Raw genomic sequence first — 11983 nt, 5'->3', positions numbered from 1 at the left:
ATTAGTATAGGAACTAATTACACGACACGAAAATAAGGCTATGTCGTGCATAGGTTTTGTTTATAGCACATGCTAAATACAACACAATTTTTTCTTAGCTCATTCTAAGCATGACTCGCTTGAGCACAAGACTTACCAATACAACACCTGCATAGCTCAACCCATGACCACTTAAGTAACAACTTAAATTCTTAAAGAGCAATTGAAGTGAAATCTTAGACGTACCATATATCCACGTGTATATACCCGTATATAATACTTCAACCGTTTGGGAAATCCGATTTGAAGAGCATACAAAGAAAATTCAGCACTTCCCTGAAAAAACGTCAAAGAAAAAATAACACAGCTTAACAACCGTCCAGCATGATAAAAATGAAAAGGACGAAAAAAAAGAAACATGTGCTAATTATATTTTGGTGGTGTTGCTCACACACTACTTCAACTACCACTTGTAGCACTGGCTACTCACTATCCACCCTACGCTAATCTTCCATACGTCTCACTCTCTCTCTCTTCTTCTTCATTGTCTATCAATTTCCCCAAATTTCTGAGAAAGAGAGAGAGAGATGCAAGGTTCATCAATGGCGGCGAATTCCTCAATTCCGACACCGATTTACTCCGATTTACGTCTCAATTTAAGGAGTTTTAATCCTTTGTTCATGAATTTCCGAATTTTGCCGCCATTGAAGCTTTCTTCTAGAAGGAATTTCTCGATTAAGAATGCTGTCAGTGATCAGAAATTGCAGGACACTGTCACTGATGATCAAAGTATTTCTCTCTTCTCTTTCTTAATTTTTTTTTTATTTTACTGTTTTTTTAATTACTATTTGCCTGATTTATTGTAATAATAGGCTGGTCTTGTGTTAGAATTATTAGATTGATGAGTAGTGGTTTAGAACGAATTAATTACGGTCATTCCAAATTAATTGTCACATTGTAATATTGTACTCATACGCGTATTAAATTATTAATAAGGATACTACACATTTTTTTTTCTTCTAAAAGATACTTTATGAATATTATAAATTAATAATAGTTAGATCATTCTCATGCTCATCTCATTATTTAATCATAGCTATCATATTATAACCAAGGGCGTGTGTTGGAAAGTCAATCATAGTAAAAAAGAGTATATTAGAAAATGTTACATCAGTGACTACATTATCTAGACATGTAAAATCGGACATGTTAAAATTGTATATATATGTGACTATTATTTCCCGATAGAGGGTGGTTCTAGAAATGTAAAATCGGATATGTAATGTGTTTTGGGGTGCTTATAAAAAATAACTATAAACAAAATGAAGTTCTATAGGAAAATTAGGAACCATAGCTTGAACTCTTGAAGGGTAATTTTGATATGCATTCTTAATTTAGAAAATTTGATGCATCATTTAGAGGATGCAAATTCAGACCAGAGTATAAATAAAGTAGGCAGCCAAAATTTTAATACTTGTAATAATTTGAGATGGATTAGAAACAGTAGGAACTTGCTGTTCAATTGAGTTATTGGACATTCTGTTTGGCTATCAATTCTCACCTGTAAATGTAACTATTTGGAATGCCTGCTGCTGATCACATGTTCGGCATATAGTACTTGCTACTCGCTCTTGCTAGTTTCAGATTAAATTAAAATGAACGTGATTCCGAAAGTTTCTTTTTAACATAATTGAATACTTGGTGATCTAATGTACTGTATTTTGCAACAAGAAAGTGCTTTTGTATCTGTAATAGGCTTACTACATTGATGTTTACTTCGTCGCTTGTACCTATTAATTAATGGTTGCTTTTAGCTTTATGCTCATAATATACAGTGGTAGTGTTCATCTTTTCACATCTGATGTACTTGTCCAACTCTTCCATGTGCACTGTATTAACTGTAGATTTCGATGTTGTTGGACATAACTGTTAATTTTGATACTGGATTCTACGCTGCTGTGTTAGTTACAGGTCCTGAAAATTCTTTTGCTCCGGACCCTGAATCAGTTGCTGCAAGCATTAAATACCATGCAGAGTTCACTCCTTCCTTCTCTCCTGCACAATTTGAGCTTCCCAAGGCATTCTTTGCCACTGCAGAAAGTGTTCGTGACATGCTTATCATCAATTGGAATGTTACATATGAATTGTATCAAAAGACAAATGTCAAGCAAGCATATTATCTGTCAATGGAATTTCTCCAGGTACATTATGTTTTCTTGGACTGTTTACTCTGGAAATAACTCATAAACTCCTTTTGTCTTGCAATTGAAAATATCTATGTTTATCATAATATGTACTCCTACATAAGAACTTGGGCAATGTGCAAGCAGATTTTCCACTATAAATTTTGCTTTGAATAATTAAGAATATCCACCTCTGTATTATTTCTGATATTTCGTATTTTCTCGATGTGTATTTGGTAGTGTAGGGCAGAGCTTTGCTAAATGCAATTGGCAACCTTGAGCTAACAGGGGCTTATGCAGAGGCTTTGAGAAAGCTTGGATATAACCTCGAAGCTGTAGCTGAGCAGGTTCCTTCACTATGTTCTATTTTTATAGCATGGTGTTTGCTGTAAATTTCTTCATCCTTTTAAGCTAATTACTTCATAGCAGGGATATTAACCTCTATTACATGTATACAGATAACTGTAGGATCTGCTTAGTGCTTAGAGTGATATCTGCATGCATTTTGGATCTTTGGAAGAGACACTCCTAGAATTAGAAGTTCAAAAAGACTTGATAAAAAACTAAAGTAGAATCCTTGGTGTTTACTATGTGATACTAAAAAGTATTTTTCCTTAGCCATGCAATTACGGTGAGAGGAGAATATATTATGTCCCTGAAGTTTCATACTTATTTCATGACAGTCTTGTTGCCTGAAGATAGATATTTGATATGAATCTTGAAAGTTGCTGATTGGCCTGATTGAGTTTCACAGAAACCAACATTATATATGGCATATCACTATAATAATTTTACACCCCTACAATATGATACGGTGAAATAAGCACAATGGTAACATCTTGTTTACACAGAGTTTTTCAGTTTTTATTTTAATTTTTTTATATAAAAAAGCGTACATATGTACCTTTCCAGCATTGTGGTGGGATTCAAATAGGACAATGGAATATGGCCTTGAAAAGCAGTCACAATTGCTGATGATTTGCTTCCACGTATGTAGATAGGACTGACAGAAGATCATCATCTTCAATCTGAAATTTCAAGTTTTCAACACAACTGCAGAACGCTGTATAAGAGACACTAGTTGAACTGGCCAATGTGTGAGATACATGTATCTTCTTGAAAATGCTCTCTTCGTTTTTCTTACTGGGGTCTGTATCAATATCTCACAGGAGCCAGACCCAGCATTAGGCAATGGGGGATTAGGACGTCTTGCCTCCTGTTTTTTGGATTCTTTGGCTACACTAAATTACCCTGCATGGGGCTATGGACTCAGATACAAGTATGGGTTGTTTAAGCAAACCATTACAAAAGATGGTCAGGAAGAAGTTGCTGAAAACTGGCTTGAGGTATGGAGTACTTATTTAATTTCATCCTTCTATACTTGTTCCTAGTTTGACATAGCTTCAGCTGGAGTGCTTGGATGGCAAGTTATTCATGAGTTCCTTATGGTAGACCAACTATAGGCTCTTTCTCTTTTCTATATATGGATTTCTTTATCTACTGACTATTTAAGCATCTCATTCAGATGGGTAACCCCTGGGAAATTGTAAGAAATGATGTCTCCTACCCGGTGAAATTCTATGGCAAAGTCATTACCAGGCCAGATGGAACAAAAGAATGGGCAGGGGGAGAAGACATAAAAGCTGTTGCCTATGATGTTCCCATTCCTGGTTATAAAACCAAAACTACAATCAATCTTCGGTTATGGTCTACCAAGGTCCCATCAGAACTTTTTGATCTACGTGCTTTTAATGCTGGTGAACACGCAAAAGCTTTCGAGGCAATGACAAATGCAGAGAAGGTTTGTAAGAGATTGCTACTTGTTATATATTACCAACCACAAATTTGTTAACTATGTAGCTCTTTGCATCAATTAGCATCCTATATGTTTTAAATTTTTGTAGTTATTCGATCTGCTGATTCCATTATCGGCATAGATTTATTTTTATGAAGGAAAAACGCAGAAATGTATTTGTACCCGCTGTTTCAACTACTTGATGCTTTCTTGACGTAATTTTATGTTTAATCACTAACAGCTCTGTAGTAATGTACAGTAGTACACATTCACATATAGTAAACAACTCTGTAGTATTTAGTGCATATTCACATGGAGTAATGAGCTTTCAGACAGCCGTGTGGAAATCTGAATCCTGTACAAATATCTATATCTGTGTTTTAACCCAACAGTCAGCATAATATTTTCCAATCTATTTCTTACAAACTATTCTGTCTTATGTTTTATACTCAAGCAGATATGTTATATACTATATCCCGGTGATGAAACACTTGAAGGAAAAACTCTCCGTTTGAAGCAGCAATACACATTGTGCTCTGCTTCCCTTCAAGATATTATTGCGCACTTTGAGAAGAGATCAGGACATCCTGTGAATTGGGAAGAATTTCCTGAGAAGGTTGCTGTGCAGATGAATGACACACATCCAACACTGTGCATCCCGGAGCTCATCAGAATATTGATGGATGTTAAAGGTTTGAGCTGGGATAAAGCATGGAGTATAACACAAAAGCAAGTCTTCTATGTGCCCTCTTCATTTTTAATTTTGCCTTTTCAGAATAATTTGATTGTGCATTGTGTTAGGATGTGTAAAATTACCTTTTGCTTGCCTACAATGATAAATCAATATCTGGATGAAATGGGGAATCTAAAGGAGGTGGGTGGGTGGTTTGGAAAGTGATAGTTAATAATCTACTAGGTTTTTCTTAAACTTTACTCGTTCTGTTAGCAATGATTCACCCTCATTACAAAACAGGCATAGTAGCACAATCCTTATCATTCTCTGACCTATCCTCCAGAACTGTTGCATACACAAACCACACGGTTCTGCCAGAGGCATTGGAGAAGTGGAGCTTGGAACTCATTGAGACTCTGCTCCCTAGACATGTTGAAATTATAAAATTAATTGATGAGGAGGTAATTGTAAAAGCATCATTTGAACACGACATAATATTCACTGCCCTTGTACAGATTATCTTTTTATGTACTCTAAGTCTTGCTTTCTCATTCAATTTTCTTAACAGCTAATAAATACCATAATAGCTGAATATGGAATCAAAGATCTTGGCTTGCTTCAAGAGAAGCTAAAACAGATGAGAATCATAGACAACATAGAATTACCTGCATCCGTGTTAGAATTGCTTGTTAAACCACAAAATGGCTCCATTATGACTCCAACTGTGGAAGATGAAGCTCCTAGCAAAAATGAACCTTTGGAAGAGAAAGAATCATCCGAAGCACTTGAGGAGCCTGTAGAACTGAAGGATGAAACTGAAGTATTATCTGTTGATCAGAAACAGCAGCCTGATTTCAAACCAGACCCAAACCTGCCAAAGGCCATTCGCATGGCCAACCTCTGTGTGGTTGGTGGACATGCAGTCAATGGAGTTGCTGAGATACACAGTGAGATTGTAAAAAATGATGTTTTTAATGATTTTTATCAGGTGAATAGCACAAGTAAAGCACTAGTGTGCATTTTGTCATACAATGTGAATGGAGCAATACTTTTCTGACCATGATGACTTTTTTTTTTTTTTTTTTTGTGTGTTGCAGTTGTGGCCTGAGAAATTTCAGAATAAAACTAATGGTGTTACCCCTAGAAGGTGGATACGCTTTTGTAACCCTGCTCTGAGTAAAATTATAACCAAGTGGACTGGATCAGATGACTGGATTTTGAAAACTGAGAAGCTCGCAGTTCTAAAGAAGGTAAATGCAAATAGCTTTTTCTTGAATCTTGATGGTTAGATTGATCACATCATCTCAAGAAAAAAGGACTTTATTAATTCATTTGCAAGCAGAAAATCACACTAAATATATTTCGGAAAGGCTCTTCATCAATAAAATAAATTAATTGATTCCCTGCCTATGGGTAGCTCTATTAGCTTCATTTCTTGCAAGAACAAAGTAAAGAAAGGACTAACTAGCCAGATGACTATTTTGGACTATGAACTCAAACTCAATTGTAATATAACCATTCTGTTTCATTGCATCCACCAACAGAGTCATTGAACTATCAGACTTGAAAACATATTGAGATAATACAACATCAATTTCCCACTTAATAGTCAAGCGAATTCTCATGCGAGCACTTCCACAACCCTTACTTAATAGCACCCACTTACTCTGTTGGAGCTGCAACATGTGAGTTCACCCTTATCGCCCCTTGCGATCATACCCAAACCTGTGCTTCCTTCATTTTATTTATTGCATCATTTAACCCACTTTGCTTCAGGCAATATTGCTGGATTCCTTTTCAGTGCACCCTCTGTAATCTGCATACTTTAATACATACCACCTGCCTTAGCAAAATAATATCATGGGGTCCTTATAAACGATACCCTAAAATAGTGGTTAAAAAATTGTGACAAACAATAATTATATCACAACAGTTGATAGTTTATGAGTTATGACCCAAAAAGTCTGTAAGTTATAAGACGAGGAAGGAAATACAATTGGGATCTAGATGTTGTTGAGATTATTACCTAGGAACATGGAATTCAAATGTTATCCTACCTGTCATATATCTTCCCAATATACTTCTCAACTCTTTATAATGCTCATTATGCTAGTCTGTAGGAGAACAATGCATTGCTATGTGTGGTTTTCATTGCAACAGAGATTATCAATCACAAGATGGAAAAATAAGAAAATGACAGGATTTTCTAGCAACCTGTATAAGTGTGTTACATCCATCATACCTCTAATTATCCCAAATCACTAACATTTTATTCAAATGCGGAAATGCCCTTGTTCTACAACACCCGCCTCAACAGCCTTCAAATAGATCCATGTTTCACTTCTATAATGAATCGGAGGATGCCTCTTATCCTGGATTTTTATGAAAGTTGCGAAAAAATTATGTATATCACTATATTGCTCCAATGTAGATAGCTCAAGCTAATTGTTGATTTCTTTTGTCATGTTCAAGAAAATGCTGCTAGCTGCATGATTCAATTTTTGTTGTTGTCTCCAGTTTGCTGATAACCTGGAACTTCAGTCTGAATGGAGGGAAGCAAAAAGGATTAACAAATTGAAGGTTGCAGACTTTTTGAAGGAAAAAACCGGATATCTTGTGAACCCAGATGCGATGTTTGATGTGCAGGTCATTTTTAGATGATGGAAGTATTTAGTCATTAAATTATTCTGTAGTTCTAATGTTCTTTTTGATTTTACTGAGAAACAGTGATGTAGGTGATAAAGCATGCATTAGAGTTACTGATTGTCTCGAATCTTGTGAAACCTCTCTACATTAACCTAAGCAATCTGAAAATTTGTTTATCCTATTGGATGTCAATCCCCGATATATGTAAGACTTGTAAAGTCTTTTATCTGGAAAATTTCAACTTGATTCCAACCCACCAATATGTATTGTTGTATTGGTTATAAAATTCTCAGTGGTTACATGCATGTGTTAATTATTGTTTTCAAGATTGTAACTAGGTTGTTTTCTCAGGTGAAACGTATTCACGAGTACAAGCGTCAATTGTTAAACATTTTGGGTATTGTTTACCGTTATAAGAAAATGAAAGAAATGACTTCTGAGGAAAGGGCTGTGAGATATGTGCCTCGAGTGTGCATCTTTGGAGGCAAAGCATTCTCCACATACGTCCAAGCCAAGAGGATTGTGAAATTTATCACAGATGTAGCTGCCACTGTAAACAATGATTCTGAAATTGGTGACCTTTTGAAGGTACTGTTACAAGTTTATTTATTGTTCGAAGAATTCATTGTTTTTGTACATTCTACATATGCAGTCACATTATCATATATACAATTAGACATATAATACTTCTTAAAGCTCCCTGAACTTGATAATTGTGGATTTTACAAGCTAGATCATGCCACTTTAGCTAGTGAAAAAGCTATATGCTACGGCATCCAAGGTCATAAATGATTAGTACATATTCATATTATTGTATGAGTTTATTGGCCTGTGCTTTTGGATTTTTATGTAAATACTTAAAAATGGATCATTATAGTGTCTGTGCTTCTCTTTTTGGAATAGTAGATGCACCATGTTTATAAGATTGAGGGTGATCGGGTAAACTAGAAATAGCCTTACTATTATTACAGAGATGAATTATGCTCATCTGACCTTCCCTTCACCCGGCCCAAGGCAGAAGCCTTTTTTGAGCCATTGGCTTGATGTAGTACAATCTTGCATATTTGGCAAACTGGCAGCTCAAAGTCATACAGGCTCTTCTTCACCTTCTAATCCTTCTACTTGCTAACGTAATAGTGCTCGTCAGTGTTGACTATGGATACACTGTATTGATCATTTTCTTATATCTGATGTTCTCTTCTCTCTCCTATAACTCAGCTAATTACCACCAACTTTTCTCTTAGGTCGTGTTTGTTCCCGATTACAATGTTAGTGTTGCCGAAGTGCTTATTCCTGGCAGTGAGCTCTCTCAACATATAAGGTAATTTGATTTCACACTTCGTAATTAATCTCTGAAGCTCTCAGTTCTATCTTATTTATACTCAGTAAGCTTATATAAAGTTTTTGTTGGGAGACCGGGGATGGGAAGCTTCTATTGGTCTCCCTAGCTCTACCTGCTACATGAATAGAAGATCTTCATAAAGGTCTATTATTTAATCACTAGCTAGCCAAGCATGATTTATAAGTTGGTTTATCTCGTCGTTGTTCAGCCATTAATGTGACACCCCAAACGATGATTTGTAAACTTATACTCTTGTACATTTGTTTGTGCTACTCAATTACCATTGAATATTGTTTCTAGGAGAGTTTGAAAAAGATGAGTGGGGTGTAAGAAAAGGTATATAAAATAAGAGTAGGCTAGAGGGTGAAAAAAAAAAACTATAAACGGAAAGTGGGTACTGTATCTAGGAGAGTTTGTTTCTAGAGCTACTCGTTGGAAGAGTCCCCATAAAAGCAACCAATTAATCAAATAACCAAACTGATTTTCTGTGGCACTGTATCTTGCAGCAATTGTTTCTGAAAAATGAAAATTACTACATTTTGTTGGTTCTGTTGACAGTTATGTTCCTCGGATTCTTCATTTTACCTCAATTACCCATGTTAGATCTTCAACATTTCAAAATGGGTATGGACACTTGACAACATTTTGGACCACAATTACAGAATTTTTTTCTTTAACTATTCAAATCCGACCTTTGGACAAGTACCAAATTAATAGCCGCATAAACATTGGTTGACATAAATACCTTAGATGTTTCCTAATGATAAGTTCTGTGGGGAATGTGGTGGCTTCAACCTCCTATTTTCTCAAAGGGCGAAATGTACTGCTGGAAGCATCAGCAGTGGAAACAGCAATATGAACTCTGATGTGCCCCTTCAATCTTGCCTATCTCAATTACCCAATACCCATCATAATGTACTGACTGAATTCTGTTGATGTATGATTCTTCAGTACTGCTGGAATGGAGGCCAGTGGAACCAGCAATATGAAGTTTGCGATGAATGGCTGTATGTTGATTGGCACTCTTGATGGAGCCAATGTCGAAATAAGGGAAGAAGTGGGAGAGGACAATTTTTTTCTTTTTGGCGTTGAAGCTCATGAAGTTGCTGGCCTTAGGAAAGAAAGAGCTGAGGGAAAGGTAAAGTAGTGCATACTAGCATATACTAGTACCTTTTTGTTCTTCTGGTCATATATGTTGATTCCCTTTTCCATTCAATATCACTAATATATATTGATTTTTAATACTACCATTGGTGACCTATCAAGTTTCTCATGGAAAGGAATATGGCAATAGTTTTAAAATTCTTAAGACTTAAAAAGGAGATCAATTTTCAAGCAAGTGATTTGTTACTTAATTTTGCAGTTCGTGCCTGATCCACGATTTGAAGAAGTAAAGGAATTTGTAAGAAGTGGAGTATTTGGTACATACAACTACGATGTGTTAATGGGTTCACTTGAAGGAAACGAAGGATATGGCCGTGCAGATTATTTCCTTGTTGGCAAGGACTTCCCCAGCTACATAGAGTGCCAAGAGAAGGTTGATGAGGCATACCGTGATCAAAAAGTAAGTTTCTACAATTATGTAATTGAAAGCAGATCATTTCTAACAAGCATCTTATCAGATAGATATTTTAATAGAGGCCATAAAATGGTGTTACCCTCCCTGATCAAGTCAAGGAATTTCTCCATAAAATGCACCCATAATAGGAGTACAAGAATAACATTTAACACTTATCTGGCTTTGAAACATCTTTTGGCAACAATGATACAGAAGTCCTCATTGAACTACTTTCTGAGGTTGTCATGAGTGGATAAGATCAAACATATAACTAAACTTTCCCATTCTCTTAGAAAGGTCATGAAATAACAACCTAGTCTATGCCTTTCCTATAAAGCTTTACCATGATCAACGTTTTATAGGGATATAAGATTGTGTCTTCATATCCTGCCTCAGAAACAAGTCCTGTGAGACATTATACGACTTGTGATTATGGTGAGACTTTCCTAGAAATGTTCTGTTCCTCCCAATAGCTTTAAAAGAGTCCAATCCCTACTTATAAAATTTAGAATCGTTGTGGTGTACTTAAAGAGGTGTGGTGGTATATTAAATGTTTGTGATGTATACCCTCCGCTTGGATTATGTAATCACATTAACTATTTTAGAATGTTTAGAATAAGTTGCCACAATTCCTAAAATAATAATGTAAAATCCTATAACGAAATCACAAGGAGATGACAAAATGGCTTATCTATTGTCTATAAAATCATGTCATATCATTGTGATAATTTTCAGACAGAGGGAGTATATGTTTGTATATGGTTGTGGTGATATAATCGTGTGAGCTTTGTGATGATACCTTAAATATGAAATATCTGTGGTGGTATGGTGTTTGGATAGAAAATTCAGAGTTGTCATTGTTGAGGCTGCTGATATATATCAATAGAAATAATTAAATTTCCATGATTATTTCACACCTTCTGTATCTGAATTTATGAAATATGCTGGAAGCAGAAATGGACTAGAATGTCAATCTTGAACACGGCTAGTTCGTACAAGTTCAGCAGTGACAGAACGATTCACCAGTATGCCAGAGACATATGGGGGATTGAACCTGCTATCCTGCCATAGACAATATCGTCAACTGCAGTGAAGCACTTCATCTGTAATGGAACATTTGTAGTTAGTGTACATCTTTAGAAGTCATGTTCGATCTTGTTCTTATACTTTGGTGGAATGTTACGTAGTAGTAATGTAGTATAGCTGTAAAACTAGGAGGCGATAATAAATACTAAGTATAATTTAGGGGTGACTTCTTACTTTTAAGATAGCTCTATAGCAATATACTATATGGATTTGGGTACTGGTGTTAGACATGGGTATGTATTCAAGTGTCCGATTCGGCTAAATTGTGATTTATTTTATTTATTTGTTATTTTTATGATTTTAGCCCAAAATAAAGTGTCAGAGTGATCATACCTATGTCTTGAATGTTGAGGATCCGACATAAATACTTGAGGTTAAATGAAGAATTTGAGTGACATTGATAATTTACACACAATATAATAAACTTTTCCTAAGTAAAAAAGATGCCTTTTATTTTTCTTTTTTACTTAACATGATGAACAAGTTTATTTGTCACACGTATCCAATCTGTAAATTGCCTTTTTGCCAAGATTAAGCATGCATTGGCCTTTTATATACGGAGTAAAAGGCATGGAAATGGAACCTTTGTTCTTTTCTCTTTTTTCAATTTTTTTAAACAAAGTGGAAACTCTGACAATATGAAATTGCGAGCTTATCCACCTTTGGCAATGGCAACGTTTTTTTTTTTTTTTTTTTTCATGTGGTGAGTATCTTTGTTGCC

The 11983-nt window shown here is 35.5% G+C and overlaps 1 protein-coding gene across 2 annotated transcripts; it reads left to right on the top strand.

The window, feature by feature from the left end:
* Positions 1 to 226: 226 nt before the first annotated feature.
* Positions 227 to 11573, top strand: LOC110686141 (alpha-1,4 glucan phosphorylase L-2 isozyme, chloroplastic/amyloplastic-like). 2 transcript variants are annotated; one of them, XM_021862725.1, is made up of 15 exons: positions 227 to 768; positions 1951 to 2180; positions 2408 to 2509; positions 3332 to 3508; positions 3688 to 3963; positions 4415 to 4686; positions 4974 to 5091; positions 5199 to 5618; positions 5728 to 5880; positions 7148 to 7276; positions 7628 to 7864; positions 8521 to 8597; positions 9570 to 9756; positions 9982 to 10182; positions 11131 to 11573. In XM_021862725.1, exons 1-15 carry the CDS (start codon positions 567 to 569, stop codon positions 11245 to 11247), a joined length of 2898 nt encoding a protein of 965 aa, XP_021718417.1. In that variant the 5' UTR covers positions 227 to 566; the 3' UTR covers positions 11248 to 11573. The 2 variants fall into 2 exon arrangements, with proteins under 2 accessions (XP_021718417.1, XP_021718416.1); XM_021862724.1 differs by having other exon boundaries at positions 228 to 768; positions 1945 to 2180.
* Positions 11574 to 11983: the final 410 nt, after the last annotated feature.

The sequence above is a fragment of the Chenopodium quinoa genome, unplaced genomic scaffold (genome assembly GCF_001683475.1).
Source record: "Chenopodium quinoa cultivar QQ74 unplaced genomic scaffold, ASM168347v1, whole genome shotgun sequence".
In the NCBI taxonomy this organism is placed as follows: Eukaryota; Viridiplantae; Streptophyta; class Magnoliopsida; order Caryophyllales; family Amaranthaceae; genus Chenopodium; species Chenopodium quinoa.
The sequence above is the reverse complement of the archived record's forward strand: the minus strand, read 5'-3'. Positions and strand labels throughout refer to the sequence as shown.